General features: G+C 46.0%; 2 protein-coding genes across 11 annotated transcripts in view; one reads left to right on the forward strand and one right to left on the reverse strand.

Annotated features, from left to right (window-relative positions):
• Window positions 1-2,147: 2,147 nt before the first annotated feature.
• On the reverse strand, window positions 2,148-3,272 carry GPR27 (G protein-coupled receptor 27; the record flags this gene model as incomplete). Its single annotated transcript, XM_081160692.1, has 1 exon — window positions 2,148-3,272. The coding sequence occupies one exon, from the start codon at window positions 3,270-3,272 to the stop codon at window positions 2,148-2,150; it is 1,125 nt and encodes a 374-aa protein (XP_081016818.1).
• Window positions 2,174-17,707, forward strand: part of EIF4E3 (eukaryotic translation initiation factor 4E family member 3) — a 65,896-nt gene continuing 50,362 nt past the window's right edge. For 4 of the 10 annotated variants that reach the window (XR_014000326.1, XR_014000327.1, XM_081159224.1 and 1 more), the window contains exon 1: window positions 3,661-3,771. The gene's annotated coding sequence lies outside the window, so the exon portion shown is untranslated. Of the gene's footprint in view, window positions 2,319-2,805; window positions 3,111-3,660; window positions 3,772-17,707 lie in introns of those variants that run through there. The other 6 variants (XR_014000325.1, XM_081159222.1, XM_081159218.1 and 3 more) reach the window with 4 other exon arrangements.

Raw genomic sequence — 17,707 nt, forward strand, 5'->3', positions numbered from 1 at the left:
TGCCTCCAACCACCTGGGCAACCTGTTAAAAATGATCTTTCCTGGCTCCACCTCAATCCTACCTTAAAAGAACCTCTCAACCCCACAAGCATGTAAAGTAATTCTTAGTGTGAAAATTTGAGAATCACTGGCATATGGATTCTCCTATAAAAATATCCATGAAGTCAAGGCCATATAGAGCCACCAGGCTGTCTCTGTGCCATCAGGGCTGCATGCGGCTGGAGTTGTGCCGGAGTCCCTGACGGCTTGCTTCCTGTGTCATGACGGGTGCTCAGATCTCGAATGCCAGGTGGGCTTTCTTGAACTTGGATCACTTGGGGGTGGGGGGGGTAGATGAGGAGAGATTTACTTCCTGGGCCTCTGTCTTTAGGCTAGCTGAGATTTCTGATGACTGGCCCTGGTATAATTAACATCCACCTGGTCTTATGACCTGGGGAGAAATAAGGTAATGGTTACTCATATTTTCCAAATATGAGATTGTCTGCACAGACTAATTGACTTTTACAAAACAACACAATGCTGACCATTTACCAGAGATAAAGTGGGTACATCTTCTTATGACATCCCTTTTGGACTGAGCAGTTAATAGTTATTGATGCTCAACTAAAATAAATTTCAAAGTGTTTTACTACACACATTTTTAATTATTTGAAATAAAATGATTGCTTTGCTCATGTTTTATCAGTCCATAATAAAACAGCTTTAAAGCAGATATATGACTATTGCTTGCTCCCCTTAAAGAGATTTGCAGATGATCTTGCATCTTAAGTTGACAAGCCTCCAAATGTCTTAGCTATATGCTGATGGCCAACTCAGGGCATGCACTAGAAGGCTACGAGAACACGAGCCATACTTAGATGCCTGTTAGTACCGGCCACAGCCTCACACAACAACAGCAACAAAATACTCAAGTGAAAATACTCGTATATTTGTATAACGCAAAGAGAAATACAGATACAAATCCTCAAAACAGAAGGTACGTTCATAAAAATGCAGCATTATAAGCAAAAATTATACAGTACTTGCAGAATTTAGTCTCGCAATGTAAGATTACAATGTGTCTAACAAAGAAATACTATTTAAAATTATAGTTTTCATTATTAATTTAAAATAACCGTCAGTAGAACAACACAGCTTAACCTAGCAAACATTTTAAGGAAACCCTTTGTCCCCTAAGAGTAGAGTATCATTATATGCCATTCATTTATACCATGAATAAAAGAACAATTTTCAAACTGGAAATTAGCCTCATAAGCCAGAATAAAACTGGGCTCCTGAAAGCACGAGCTGTTTCCGTAAAATCATTTTAATTTTTATTGGCAAAAAAATAGCGAGGCGACTTTGATTTGGTACTCCGCTTCTCAGAGCCCCCATCAGTGAACCACGATCAGGACACACAAAACATGCAGTGCCGTATTTTCCTCACCCCGTCACTAACCAAAACACCTGCTAACTTTCGAAAGCTACAGCTTCGCAGAAACGCCTCCAGTCCCGCGGGCACCGGGCAGAGCGCGGGCCGGCCGGGCTCCAGCAGGACGCAGGGGCCAGTCCTGCTCCTTGCTGCTCCGAAAACCACCGCCGCGCTCCTCGCGCCCGCTGCTGCTCTCTGAATTCATTTTCATACTGAAGAAAGTTTGAAACACTTTCAAAGACCCGGAGCAGCAAACCGACCCGCGCTGGCCATTCCAAGGAACCTGAGACCGTTCCGCAGCCCCGCCCCTCCTCCCGCTTCCACCAGAAGACCCTCAGGAAACGCAGCCGTGAGCCCCTGGATTCTTCTCTTCACTGCAAAACGTAATGCCACTTGAGGTTGTCAAAAATAGCTTCTGTAGAAAACTGGCCATGGTCTTTAGGAAACGTTGCGTGAAGAAAATTAGTTTAGGCTTTATTTTCAAAAGTAGTAACGTGGAGTAGAAGACATCAGTACCGATACAAAGGCTCCGGGGCCTATTTCAGGAGAAAACACTGCCCGAGGCGGGGAGCTGGGAGCGGCTGGGAATGGAAACCCCTCCTCTGCAGGGAGTCTGCACAGCCCAGGTGTCGGTCCACTTGGGTCGCTCTGAAGGCAGCCGCACGACTGGACGCGCGCAGAGGGGCCGAGGCCGCGCCCGTCGGAGCCCGAGGGCGGCGCGGGGTCCACGGCGGCCCTACCGGCCCGCGCCCTCCAGGGCGCAGGGGAGCGCGGCGCGGGCGGCGCGCGCGGCCGCGCAGCAGGGGAACTGCGCCCGGAAGCCGTCCCGCAGCTCGCGGTTGAAGAGGAAGCAGACCACGGGGTTCGCGCCCGCCTGCGCGAAGGTCAGCCACACGGACGCCGTCAGGTAGGCCTGCGGCACGGCGCCCGGCCGCACCAGCACGCGCAGGTAGCTGGCCACCACGTAGGGCCCCCAGAGCAGCAGGAAGAGCAGCGTGACGGCGTAGAACATGCGGCACAGCCGCTTCTCGGTCTTGAACTCCTCGAGCACGAGGAGGCGGCGCGCGCCGCGGCCGGGCCCCGCCGGCCGGATGCCCACGAGCGCGGGCGGCGTGGGGCCGCGGCCGAAGCCCGCCGTCCAGTTGGCGGCCGCCTGGCCCGTGGCGCCGGGGCCGTGGAAGGTCCAGTCGTGGCTGACGGCGGGCACCAGGCGCGCGGGCCTCATCTTGCGGCGGTCGTGGATGAAGAAGAGCAGGCGGAGGTAGACGAGGTGCGTGGCGCCCACGACGGCGGCCAGCAGCAGCAGGAAGCCGAGCGCGCCGGGGGCGCCGTCGGGCCGCTGCTCCAGGGCGCACGGCGCGTCCTCGTCGTCGCCGCCGCCGTCCAGCACGGGCGGGAAGGCCGCGGCCAGCGCCAGCGCCCAGGCGGCGCACACCAGCATGGCGGCGCACGGCCAGCCGGCCAGGCGCTCGGCGTAGAAGCGGTGGTGCGCGATGGCCAGGTAGCGGGTGACGCCCACGCCGAGCAGCAGGAAGGCGGCGTGGAAGCAGAAGAGCGCGGCCAGGAAGGCGAGCAGCTTGCAGCCCAGCGCGCCCGGCGGGGCCCCGGCCGCGGCCGCCGCGCGCCGCGCCGCCAGCATCACGGCCGGGAGGCAGGCGAGCGCGCGCAGCCCGTCGGCCAGGCACAGGTCGAGCAGCAGGTAGTACGGGGCGCGGTGCAGGCTGCGCTCCCGCACGATGAGCAGCGCGAACAGCACGTTGCCCGCCAGGCTCACGCACAGCAGCAGGCTGAGCGTGGCCAGCTTGATGCCCAGGGCGGCCGCCTCGCCGCCGCCGCCGCCCGGCTCGCTGGCGTTCGCCATCGCGGCCTCCCCGGCCCGACGCTCCCTTCTGCTCCGCCCCGGGGCGCTGCGGCCGCGCCGCTCCGCAGGCCGCCCGGCCCAGGCTCCGCCGCCGCGCGGGCCCTGCGGCAGCTCCGGGCCGGCGGGGCTCAGCCTGCGCCCGGCTGGGGCCGCCCGGGCTCCCCGCGCCGCCGCGCCGCCGCCATCTCGGGAATGATGCGCGCGGGAGGCGACGGCCACTCCCTGCGCCTAGGGCGCCGCGGGCTTCACTGCGGACAGGGCCGCCCGGCCCCGCAGCCCCCCGCCGCCGCCGCCGCCGCCGCGCCTCTTGGCTCTGCCCCCGCCGCCGCCGCGCCCCCTCCCCTCCGCCGGTGCGCGCCGCGTGGCCGCCGCCGGGCTGGGCCGGGCCGGGCCGGGCCGGGCCGGGGACGCCGGCGCGACAGCTGCGGGGCCTGGCGGCTGCCGGGAGGGAGGCGGCTCAGGATGCGAGGTGCCGACAAGTCGCGTTTACCGGCCCCAGGTAACGGGGGTCCGGCGCCCCGCGGTGGGGGCGGGGCGGGGTGGGGGCGGCGGGGTGGAGCCCGGGGCCGCGGCGCCTGCGAGGGCCCCTGCCCGAAGCTAACCGTGGTGGCGGTCGGAGTCCAGGCCAGCACCCCGGCGGCGGGTCCGGCGGCTCCCCGCGGCGCCTCGCTCGTGTTCACGGCAACCGCAAAGTTGGGTCTCGCTCGGCGTTCAGGGCAACTACAGAGCTGGGTCTCGCTCGGCGTTCCCCGCAGCCGCCGTAACCCCACTTGGTGCCCGGGAGGCACAAGCTTGGAGGCGAGGGGAGCGGAGAGCGGGTCAGCGACGGAGCCGGGCTCCGACTGTCGCTGGGGCCGAGCTCAGGGACCGCGGCGGCCCAGGGCCTGTCCCGCCCTGGCCCAGTGAAGACGCGTGTCGGGGAAAAGAAACTCGGCCTTTTCTCCTGGATGACTTGGAAGGCCAGTCCCAGGACACCTCCCCCCGAGGCGTGTTTCCTGGGGACGCCTGAAGGGCAGCCCCTGCCCTGAGCCTCACACACCAAGTTCTCCTAAGCCTGTGCCTGTGCCGCTGCGGGTGCCTGGTCCAGCCAGGCTCCCCTCCCCTCCCCGCTGCACCCCCTCCCCTCCTCTCCCCTCTCCTCTGTACCCCCTCCCCCTCCTCTCCTCTCCTCCTCTTCCTCTTCTTACTTTTTAAAAAATTCTCACCTGAGGCTACTTTTAGATAAGAGCAGGAGGGAGAGAGAAACGTCAATGTGAGAGACACATCAATTGGTTGCCTCCCGCATGCGCCAAGATGGGGCCCAGGAAGAGGTGAAACCCAGGTACCTGCCCTTCACAGGGAACCCACCCGCACCCTCATCGCCCTATCCACTGAGCCACACCCACCAGGGCTGGGCTCTCCTCTGCCCCCCGCCCCCCGCCTTACTCTGTGTCCCTGCCCAGGCATTTCCTTCATAGCACCTGTAATTTATCATTACATATTTTAATGCCTTTTAAAAATATTTCAAGCAATCTCTAAGCTCTGTGAGGGCAAGGGACCGTGTCTGGTTTCCGTACCCCTGTATCCCAAATGCCTAGCATAGTAAAGCCAGAATTAGGGAACAGAACATTATTGTTTTTTATTTTTTTAATATGTCTTTATTGATTTCAGAGAGAGGAAGGGAGAAGGAGAGAGAGAAACATCAATGATGAGAGTCATTGATCAGCTGCCTCCAGCACACCCCCTACTGGGGATCGAGCCCACAACCCAGGTTGTGCGGTGACAGGGGAATCAAACCCTGATCTCCTGGATCCTAGGCCAGTGCTCAACTGCTGAGTCACCCCGGCCAGGCATGGAACAGAACGTTATTTATTGCTGCCTCCTAGTGCATGGCAAACACTTTGAGGGGTTTTTTCCAGGACAAGCTCATAGAAGGCCCGGGTCAGCAGGCTTATGGAATCCAATTTTTACTCTGTAGGCAGTGAGGAGTCCCAAAGGCTTTTTGAGGAGAGGGACATGATGAGAGCTGTGCTTGGGACATTTATCTTGGCAGCACCGTTCAAGAGGAATGACTGTAGAGCCTGGATGTGGAGTCTAGAGCCTCAGACTTAAAAGTGCACAGAAGTCACTTGGGATACTGTGAAAATGCAGATTCTGATTCAGTGGTCCTGGAACAGAGCAGAGAGCCTGTTTTTCTACAAGTGCCTCGTGGACACTAATGCTGCTGGTCCACATTCTGATGCCTGGATGTGGAGTCTAGAGCCTCAGACTTCAAAGTGCACAGAAGTCACTTGGGATACTGTGAAAATGCAGATTCTGGTTCAGTGGTCCTGGAACAGAGCAGAGAGCCTGTTTTTCTACAAGTGCCTCATGGACACTAATGCTGCTGGTATGAGTAGCAAGGACCTTGAGGACAGGGTGGACATTTTGAAAAAACATAAGTGACAACCAAGTCATAGTCTCACTGAGCACCCTTAAGTGGCTAGGGGCAAGAGGCCAACCAGGCAGATCTGCAAATATTTATTGACAGAGAAGAGAAATCAGTTTTCGACAGTATTTTGGTTAGGATTGCATTTTGATAATAATAGCTATAAATGTGCACAAGTTCGTTTTTCTCATGAAATAAGTCTGGAGATCAGTGGTTGCTGGCATTGGGTCAAGGACTGAGTCTGTGAAAGTCTTTAGCCCTTCCCCCATGATCAGTAGGCTGCTGGCACCCAAGCCCTTGCTTCTGAATTCCAGGCAGAAAGATGGAGAAGTAGGGAAGGGCAGAAGTGTTCTGCCCTCCAAGCAGGCCTCCTCTGAAGAGCTTTTAAGAAGTCCTACACTGTAACAAACACTTACGTGTCATTGGCTACCATGGTCAGGAAGGGAAATGCTTTCTTTCTTTCTTAAAAGCAAGGCACATCACCATGGAGAATGAGTCCTGCCTTGATGTGGACCTTAGCTTTGGGTTGCTTCTTCCCCAAAGAAAGGGATGCCTTCCTATAACTCGCACAGAGACACACTGACTTGGTTCATCTATGGTAATACTAATGGTGATCTCCATCCACTGAGCACTTCCTGTGTGCTGTGCACTGTGCTAAATCCTCGACAGGTGTTATTTCATCTTCGTCAGGGCCATGTGTTGTGGGTACTGCTACAGTCTCCATTTTGCAGATGAGCAGATAGGGTAATTTGTTCAGGCTTCACCACAAGTAAATGTGAGAGCTGGGATTGTAAGGCAGACATCTGGCCGTAGAGCCCACACCCATAACTCCATACACGTTGCCTCTTTATCATAACTACAAAGAAAGTTATTGAGTTTCTAAAAACAAACAAAAACTACTGATGTTCATGTTCACAGAATTATAATCCCTTCAGAGAGGGTTTTCAAAAACCATCTAATAACACTTTTATTTTTTTAATGACTGAGTGGGAAGTAGAAGTTAGGTCTTCTCACTTCTAGGTCAGTACCCTTTCCGTTTAGTTGAAATAATAATATTATTTGTTCTAATGAACACATGACATTGGACAAGTCACTTAACCTCTTGGGATCTTAAATTTTCCCATTTACAAAATGGGATATTGGACTAACTGCTTTCCGAGGGCCCTCAGCTCTGAAGTCCAGTTTGTACATGAGAAAATTCAAGTTAAATGGTTATACAATCCCAAATGGGGAGAGATTTATTTTTCAGATAAGGACACAAAAGAAGAGACAGTAGTCCCTTACAAGTCAGGTTTCTCTGTGTTTTCCACTTCTCTGTATGGCTCAATATGCTTCTCTTTGAGACTTGAGATTTGGCTTGGTCACTTACCCAGAATCAAAGAGCAGACGCAGCAATAGGAAATCTATAAACCGTGGCTCTCACAATAGCTACATGCCTGCTTTCACGCACAGCCTTTGTTCAGTGGGTTAATACTTAAGAAAAACTCATGTTTCACTGCCAGAATCAACTTATTTTCTTTTTATTGTTTCTAGGAAGCTTCAGACAAGAATTTAAAATAGCTTCTTAGGCACCACTTAAGTGCCTACATCTCAAAACAAAAAAGCTCTCAGATTTTTTCACCCGTAAGAAAAATTTCCATTTTGCAAAAAACCAAATTCTTCCTTTTGCACATAAATAGAAAAGTGGAGATTTCCCCCCAAAATCAGATACATCACTTCTTTGCTGGACATAAAGACGGTGTGAATGGTAATAAAAACCTGGACTGTTCAGAGCAGCTGGTTGACACACCTTGATACAGCAAGGCCATGAGACCCAGTGTCATGGGAGCCAATTTGGCCTGTGTCTCCTTTCCAACCTCAGGTTCTCCTGGCCAGTCATCTGCCAACAGATGCATTGAACACCAAGTTAGAGAAGATTGGTTTGGCTTAAGCCCATCCCAACTCTTAGAAAAATGAGCCAAAGTCTAGGCCCAATGGATGTAGGGTTTATCAAAATACGGCACTCAGATTGGCCTCTCCATGGGAGGAGTCATTACTTCAGGAATGAAAATGGAGTTAGGTGTGCCTTGTTTCACATCCAAGTCCTACCGATTACTAGTGTGCATCCTTAGCCAAGTCCCTTGCCTCCTCTGAACCTCAAAGGTCCGTTGCGAGGAAGAGTCCATTAAACATGAACCATTTCCTGAGTATAGCACAAGCTGTGCACACAGTGTTGTGTGATTAATGGCAGCTACAGTTATTCATGTTTGCTCTTACCAGACTATAAATGCCTTGGCTAACCATGACTGTTGTATTTCCCACTCCAAATTAGTCTGGCAGGATGTCCTGTACATAGTGCTTCTTAATATTTGTGTGGCAGGTATAAATGTCAGTCCATAAAATCAAGCATGCAAGAAATATAACTGTTCCCTAGAAACCTGGTTTCCCACTCTGAGTTGCCATTTTGTCTTGCTGGTGGGAGAGAAAAAATATAACCTAATGCTTTTTGGGTTTCATCATGGCCCCTTGCGTCTTTGGGATATGACATTAATATCAGGGTAGTGCCTAGATTGCAGGGTTCACAGGCATTCAGGATATGCCTGGGCAGGAGGGTATCCCATCTGATGTTTGGTCAGTTGTTGCCATATTGTTCCTGTCCTTATAAGCAATTGTGGTTTAGTGATTCTTAGCTGCCTTATGTCAGACTTAGGGTTGAGAATCTGGGCCGAGGATGCCTGTGCTGTAGATACATCCACAGCCATTTCTCTCAGCAGTAGGTCTGGGAAATTGGGTCAGATCCCCCATCTCTCAGGACCTGTTTCTTCTTCCTTGTGCCTTCATTTCTGGGAACTCCCTATCTACTCTGGCAGAGAGAAAAACCAGTTCTTGTTTCTCTGGACAATATAATTGGACAGTTCCCCTGAGAATCTGTCGTCCTAGAATGTAGGTGTTTGAGAAAACAAAAGCCAGGAGGCAGCCTTGCCTAACCCTGTCCAGGCCAGGAAGCCTGGAGCCAGCTCTCTGCTTGAAGGTTAGGAAAGAAAGCGGGAAACAGAGGAAGAAAAAAGTTTTAATCCTCTCCCAAGGACATTTTCATTGGTTTTTAGAGAGAAGGGAAGAGGGAGGGAGGAAATAGAAACATCGATTTGAGAGAGAAACATTGATTTGACCCCCACACGTGCTAGGGGGTCAAATCCCCACCCTAGCTATATGCCCTGCCTGGGAATCGAACCCACCACCTTTCAGTGCATGGGACAATGCTACCAACTGACCCACACCATCCAGGGCTAGAGGAAGAAAAATTATCAGTTCGTATCTCAGAATACTGTTTTTGCTGCATATATTTTTTGAATGAATCAATGAATATCTTTATGTGTATATGTATGGCATATTGTAACTTTAGTGAAAATTCTTTCAACAGTTGATTTTCTCCATATGCCAAAAGAATGAAGTTGGATCCCTACCTCACACCGTATACAAAAGTTAACTCGAATCATAGACCTAGGAGTAAGAGCTAAAAGCTATAAAACTCTTAGAAGAGCCCTAGCTGGTTTTGCTCAGTGGTTAGAGCATTGGCCCTCAGACTGAAGGGTCCCAGGTTCTATTCTGGCCAAAGGCACGTATCTCGGTTGCAGGCTCGATCCCTGGCCCCGGTCAGAGCACGTGCGGGAGGCAACCAATCAATGTCTCTTTCACATCAATGTTTCCCTCTCTCCTTCCCTCCCTCCCTCCCTCCCTCCTTCTAAAAAGGAAAAAAACCCCAAAACTCTTAGAAGAAAACATAGGAGTAAATCTTCATGACTTTAGATTAGGCAGTGGTTTCTTAGATATAACACCAAAAGAACAAGTAACAAAAAAATAGATAAATTTGACTTTATTAAAAATTTAAAAGTTTGTGCTTTATATAATCTTATTAACCAATGTCACCCCTTTAAATTCAATTACCAAAATAAAAAAAAAATGTTTGTAGTTCAAAGAACACATTCAAGAAAGTGAAAATGCAATCTATAGAATGGGAGAAAATATTTTCAGATTATGGACCTCATGAAGGACTTATCCAGCATATATAAAGAACTCATAACTCAACAATATAAGGACAAATATCCCGATTAAATATTGGGCAAATGATTGAATAGACATTTCTCTGAAAAGACACAAATGGCCAGTAAATGCAAGGAAAGATGCTTAACATCGTTGGTCATTAGGAAAATGCAAATCAAAACTATAATGAGGTACCATTTCACACCTACTAGTATGGCTGTTATCCAAAGACAGACAATAAGAAATGTTGGTGATTTTGTGGAGAAATTGGAACCCTTATACAGTGCTGGTGGGAATGTAAAATGATGCAGCTGCTTTGGAAAACAGTTTGGCAGCTCCTCAAAAAGTTAAATATAAAGTTACCTTACAACCCTGCAGTTCCACTCCCAGATACATACCCAAGAGAAATGAAAACATGTCCACATAAAAATTCGTACACAAATGTTCATAGCATCATTTTTCATAATAGCCAAAAGGAGGAAACAATCCAAATGTCCATCAGTAGGTGAATGGATGAATGGAATATTATTCACTCATAAAAAGTCATGAAGTACTGATACATATTACAACATGGATGAACCTTGAAAACATGCTAAGTGAAAACACCTAAGCATGAAAGATCGCATATTATATGATCCCATTTTTGTTAAATGCCTAGCAGAGGCAGATCCATGCAGACGGAAAGTATGTTAGTAGTTTCCAGGGGCTGGAGGGTAATGGGGATTGGAGTGTGACTGTTGATGGGTACCGGGTTTGTTTTGGGGGTGATGAAAACAGTCTAAAATTAGGTAATGCTGGTAGTTGCATAAAGTCAGTGACCTTTGTGACCTTTGAGAGTGTCCTTATTAAAAGATGAATAGGGACCTGGAAAACAACTGGACTCCTTGTTATTTCTGAGCGAATGTAGTCTTTTAAGGTATGAATTCTTGTGCTCTTCCCTAAGGCTGGCCACAGATAAGCCGTACCTTGCCATGTGGTTATGTGTTTCCCCTTTGATCTGCTTTAGCATTTGCATGCTTTGATGCTGAAAAGAACTTGGGAGAAGGGATTTAAAAATTCTTAGTAGCTTTATACATGTATTGCGGTGTCTATCTGCGAGGAAAGCTATCATTTGTTTTTAGGTACAGTAAGTAGTGTATCAAGGTGTTTCGCATACATTATCTAATTTACTCCTTCAGAACCCTGTACCCATTTCACAGACGAGGAAACTTGAGTCTTACATTATTTAGAGCAGTTATGTTGCACAGTCTGGTCACACAGCACAGAATGGCAAAGCAAGGTTAAAACTCTAGTCTGTCTGGCCTGAATTTTTTTGTGTGTCTGTTTTTTTAGAGGATATTTTCTCCATTGATTTTTTTAGAGAGAGTGGAAGGGAGGGAGAAGGGAGAAAGAGAGAAACATCAGTGTGAGAGAGAGACATCAATTGGTTGCTTCCCACATGCGCCCCAACCAGGGCTGCAGATCGAACCTGCAACCCAGCTACATGCCCTCAACTGGGAATCAAACGCATGACCCTTTGGCGTGTGGGCCAGTGCTCTAACCACTGAGCCACAACAGCCAGGGCTGGCCTGAATTCTTGATAAATACATACAGGGCTGAGTTGTGTTGACTAATACATAATTGAGGGAAAACTGTCAATACTTTATAAATATTAAGCTGAGGGTTGTATCACCTGATAGAGAATTGAGAAAAACTGTTTTACTGTAGGCAGTTTTTAATCACCTGAAAATGAACACAATATTGGAAAGAAACAAAAATCTACACTAGCAGGAATTACCGTTTACAACCGCATTTTTATATAACACACTTTCATTGTAACAAGTTTTTTCATGTCTCTGAGAAAAAAGCCTAAGTACCCATGATCTCACTCATATGTGGAACCTAATGAACAAAATGAACTGATGAACAAAGTAGATCCAGAGACACAGAACCATGGAGCAGTTGGACGACTTTCAGAGGGAAGGTGGGGGTAGGGAGTGTGTGGGGGGGAGTAATCAAGGACTTAGATGCATATATACATGACCTGTGGACACAGACAATAGTGTAGAGAAGACCTGGGGGCTGCAGGGTGGAGGAGATCAATGGGGGGAAAAAGGGAATATCTGTAATACTTTCAACAACAACAACAACAAAAGCCTTATGTAGGCCTTCTCTCTTCCATGATATTCAATGCTGTTTCAAGGGCCTCTAATGGTTAAGTCCTGTTGTGATCCTAAATTTTGCTTTTAAAGATTGAATGCTGCCATGGGATAAGGGCGCATGCAGAAGATCATGGGATCACACCTGTTCCTTGCATGTTCTCTTCCTGGGGGTGGAATAACCGTGTGAGTTACACGTCAGAGCTGCACCTGCTGTAATGCTCTCTCACCTCTTACGCAAGTCAGTCATGCACTATTGAGACTATTTTCTAAGATGACTTTCTCGGGCATGCTCTAAGCTGTGGAACTGAGGCCCGCAAGACACATCTTTAAATATGTACCTACTATTTCTGGACTTGCTATTTTACCTATTATACATTGACTTTCTGGTGATGAGAAATGAAAGTTTTAACTCTAAAATACTCACCCTCTATATACCTACATCCCCCTGCCCTGATGTAAATTCCTTCTCTCCCCTACCACCAAGAGTTGCACTGGGATTTGATGTAGATGAGATAGAAATTCTTTTCTTGGGCAGAATTATTACCACTGTTGGGGAGAGTATCTGCAAAAATAAAGTAGGTCTTATCTTAGAGACAAACCAGACAGATTTTTAAGGTTAGACAAGTCGCACAAAAGGCACAGCTTTGGCAGTCGCTTCATAGACTTCCCTGTCACCTCGGGGAGGTGTGTGTGTGTGTGTGTGTGTGTGTGTGTGTGTGTGTTTGAGGTCAGTGTCACAGACGTTTTTGTTAAACAGCTGCATTTCCCGGACACCCCCTGCTGCTACCCTTCACCACTTTCTAAAGGGCAAAGAACTAGTTTGATGATTCAGGGTTAGAGTCTGATTAGCTTAATCAGTGAGGTGTGGGAGTATAGTGCAGGCCACAGCAAATCATTTATTACAACTATACTTTGTAAATGTACTTCTTATTTCCCTTAATAATGAAGGGAACTCACTTGATTTCACATTTTTTGACAGAAAAATAATTTCACTCAGTGCAGCCAAATTCATTACCTATTCTATTGCTTGTGTTTTTGTCCTTGAGACGTCTTTCCTGGAACCTCAGTCTCTCACTTCAGTCTGGTCTGGACAGCTGTCTGCACAGCTGCCACCAGGCCTTCCCTTCCCCGTCATGCTGGTCTCGTCTCCCTTCCTGTGTCGGGTCTCTGTCCTCAAGCCCACATTGTCCTCGTTTTGTTCTTCGTTTCACCTTTAGGTAGGTAGTGTGCATACAGCAGTATCTTCCTGAGAAAGGTACTTTGGGGCTAAATAGTTTTAAGATGTTACATAGTTGGCAATGCCCTTATTTTACCTTCAGACTTAATTGATAGTCTGGGAATAGAAGCTCTGCTATGCTGGGAACGATGACCCATGATGTTGAATATCTTTTTATGTGCTTATTTGCCATATCTTATTTGCTGATGAATGTGTTCACATTTTTGTCCATATTTTTGCATTAGGTCATTTATTTTCTTATTGACTTTTAAGAGTTCTTTATATATTCTGAAAACCAGGTCTTTTTTTAGATATGTGACTTGAAAATATTTTCTCCTAGTTTGTGGCTTGTCTGCTCATTTATTTACTAGTATCTTTTAAAGAGCAGACCACTATCATTTTGAAGTTTGGCTTATCAATTTGGATTATTTTATGAATCATACTTTTCTTGTCACATTTAAGAAATCTTTGCGTAAATCTATGTGCGTGTTTTTCTATAAGTTTTAGGTTTTACATTTAGATTTTTAAAAAAATTTTCTTTTTTTTAATTTATTTTGTATTGTTGACACTATTTTTACATTTAATTTTATGGTCCATGTGAATTAATTCTTATAAATAGTGTCAGGTGTAGACTGAGAACATACTTGTATCACTTGAATTCTGTTACATTTATTGAGACTTGTTTTATGGGCCAGAATATGGTCTGTCCTGCTAAATGTTCCATGTGCACTTCAAAAGAATGTGTTTCTTTGATGGTTGGGTAGAATGCTTTACAAATGTCAAGCAGGTCAAGTGGATTGATAGTGTTGTTAAACTATTTTATAGATAGTCTTACTGATTTTCTGCCTACTTCGTCTATCAGTTATTGAGAGAAGAGTGTTGAAATCTTTGACTATAATTATGGATTTGTTTAGTTCTCCTTGCACTTCTAACAATTTTTGTTTTGTGTATTTTGGAGATATGTTATCAGGAGCAAAAATTGTTAGAATTGTTATATTCTCTTGGTGAATTGACTTCTTTATATTACATATATATTTTTATTGTTGACACTATTGGAGATGGTCCCCATTACCCCCCCCTTTGCCCACCTCCACTCAGCCCTCACACCCCCACCCCAGCCTTTAACACACTGTAGCCTGTGTACATGGGCTATGCATGTATGTTCTTTGGCTAATAACTTCACTTTCTTTTATCCATTCCCCCCACCCTCCTCCCCTCTGAGATCTGTCAGTGTATTACGTGTACCCATGCCTCTGGTTCTGTTTTGTTCATCAGTTTATTTTGTTCATTAGATTCCACTTATAAGGGAGAATATATGGTATTCGTCTTTCTCTGACTGGCTTGTTTTGCTTAGCATAATAATCTCCAGGTCCATCCACGCCGTCGCAAATGATAAAAGAGTTTCTTCTTTTTTACAGCTGCTCTAGTATTCCATTGTGTAAACGTACTGCTCTAGTATTCCATTGTGTAAACGTACCATAGCTTTTTTTATCTACTCTTCTACTAATGGGCACTTGGGATGTTTCCAGATCTTGGCTATTGTGAATAACGCCACTATGAACATTGATATGCATATATTCTTTCTGATTGGTGTTTCAGGATTCTTAGAGTATATTCCCAGAAGTGGGATCCCTGGATCAAAAGGCAGTTTCTTTTTAATTAGGGGGAAACTCCATACTGTTTTCCAGAGTGGCTGTACCATTCTGCATTCCCACCAACAGTGCACCAGGGCTCCTCTTTCTCCACATCCTTGCCAGCTACCTATTGTTTGTTGATTTGTTGATGGAGCCATTCTGACAGGTGTGAAGTGATACCTCATTGTAATTTTTATTTGCATCTCTCTGATGATTGGTGACATTGAGTATTTTTTCATATATCTGTTGGCAATCTGTATGTCCTATTTGGAGAAGAGTACATTCAGGTCAATTACCCATTTTTTAATTGGATTGTCTCCCTGGTGTTGAGTTAAATAAGGTCTTCATATATTTTGGAAATGAACCCCTTATCAGATGTATCATTGGAATATATGTTTTACCATACAGTGGGTTCCCTTTTCATTTTGTTGTTGGTTTCTTTTGCTGTGCAGAAGCTTTTTAGTTTGATGTAGTCCCATTTGTTTATTTTTTTCCCTTTGTTTTTTCTTGCCCTAGGAGATATATCAACAAAAATAGTGCTATGCAAGATATCTGAGATTTTACTACCTATGTGTTCTTCCAGGGTTTTTATAGTTTCATGACTTACATTTAAGTCTTTTATCCATTTTGAGTTTATTCATGTGTATGGTGTAAGTTGGTGGTCTAGTATCATTTTTTTGCATGTACCTGTCCAATTTTCCCAGCACCATTTATTGAAGAGGCTATTTTTACTCCATTGTATGCTGTGGCCTCCTTTGTCAAATAGTAATTGACCGTAAAAGCATGGGTTGATTTCTGGGCTCTCTGGTCTGTTCCACTGATCTCTATGCCTGTTCTTGTGCCAGTCCCAGGCTGTTTTGATTACAGTGGCTTTGTAGTATAACTTGATATCTGGTATTGTGATCCCTGCAACTTTGTTCTCCTTTCTCAAGATTACTGTGGCCATTTGGAGTCTTTTTTGGTTCCATATACATTTTTGGAATATTTGTCCTAGCTCTGTGAAATATGCTATTGGTATTTTAATAGGAATAGCATTGAATTTATAGATTGCTTTGGGTATTTTAATGATAATAATTCCTCCAATCCATGAACATGGTATATGCTTCCACTTGTTTATATCTTCTTCTCTTTCTTCAGTGCCATATAGTTTTCTGAGTACAGGTCTTTTACCTCCTCGGTTAAGTTTATTCATAGGTACCTTATTTTTTGATGTTGCAATAGTGAATGTGATTGTTTTCTTAGTTTCTCTTTCTCATAGTTCATTTTTAGTGTATAAAATGCCACTGATTTCTAAATATTAATTTTGTACCCTGCTATTTTGCCAAATTCACTTATTAGATCTAATAGTTTTTGGTGGAATTTTTTAGGGTATTCTATATATAATATCATGTTATCTACAAATAATGACAGTTTTGTTTCCACCTTTCCTATTTGGATGCCTTTTATTTCTTCTTCTTGTCTTATTGCTGTGGCTAAGACTTCCAGTACTATGTTGAATAAGAGTGGTGAAAGCAGACATTCCTGTCCTTTTCTTGAGCTTAAGAGAAATGCTTTTAGTTTTTGCCAATTGAGTATGATGTTGTCTGTAGGTTTGTCATATGTGGCCTTTATTACATTGAGGTATGTTCCCTCTGTTCCCACTTTGCTGAGAGTTTTTCTTGTAAAAGGCTACTGGATTTTATCAAATACTTTTTCTGCATCTATTGATTTGATCATGTGATTTTTATCTTTCATTTTGTTTATGTGATGTATCACATTTATTGATTTGCAAATATTGTACCAACCTTCTGTCCCCAGAATAAATTCCACTTCATCATGGTGTATGATCTTTTTAATGTATTGCTGGATCCGATTTTCTAATACTTTGTTGAAGACTTTAGCATCTATATTCATTAGGAGTATTGACTTACAATTTTCTTTGTAGTGTCTTTATTTGGTTTTGGAATTAGGATAAAATGCTGGCCTCATAAAAAGAGCTTGGAAGCCTTCCCTTCTCTTAAATTTTTTGAATGGTTTGAGAAGAATAGGTGTTATTTCTTTTTTGAATGTTTGGTAAAATTTGCCTGGGAAGCCATTTGGTCCAGGGCTTTTGTTTGCTGGAGTTTTTATTATTATTATTATTATTATTGCTCAATTTCATCAGTTGTTATCAGTTTATTCAGGTTTTTTGATTCTTCCTGATTGAGTTTTGCAAGATTGTATGTTTCCAGGAATTTGTCCATTTTGTCCCCATTGTCCAATTTGTTTGCATATAGTTCATAGTATTTTCTTTTCAGTCCTTTGTATTTCAAGTGATGTCAGTTTTTACTTTGCCTGTTTCATTCTTGCTGGAGCCCGCCGGCAGAGTCGAACGGTCCTGAGGAAGGGGTGAGGATGGAGAAAAGACAGACACAAAAAAGATGGGATCGGGAGGACTGCAGCTCGTGACTGCTACGCCCCGAGTTTATTTTCTCAACTCAATATATACAGGCACTGTTGATTGTGCTGAATAGCACCCCGCCCCGCATTTCTTCCCCTTGCCCGATACAAAGTAATGCCTTCAAGGCCCTACAAATGCTCTTTCAGAGTAAGCACCCTGCCCCCCGCAGGAGCTCAGACCTTGGTAACTATCTTTATCTCGGCTTCTAATGGGAACTTTTGGGGAGGATTGAGTCCTTGGCTTGGTATGTGACTTAACTATCCCTTAACCCTTTCAGGCTGGGGCCAGCTTCCTAATTAGCCTTTCTAGAATTTATGGCCGCAAGCTAAATTAGTATTGCTTTGGTGCCTCAAGGACTGGGTCAGGGAGAAGGAGAGCACATCTGCAGCTCACCCAGGCAGCTCCTCTGTGCCTGGGGCCACAGCAGCTCACCCACGTCTCCCAGGGAGCAGGGGAGCATATCTGCAGCTCACCCAGGCAGCTCCTCTGTACCTGGGGCCACAGCGGCTCCCAACACATTCTGATTTTGTTTATTTGGGTCCTCTCTCATTGTTTCTTGATGAGTCTGGCTAAAGGTTTATTAATCTTGTTTATCTTC

Source organism: Miniopterus schreibersii (assembly GCF_964146895.1).
Source record: "Miniopterus schreibersii genome assembly, chromosome: 15".
Classification (NCBI taxonomy): domain Eukaryota; kingdom Metazoa; phylum Chordata; class Mammalia; order Chiroptera; family Miniopteridae; genus Miniopterus; species Miniopterus schreibersii.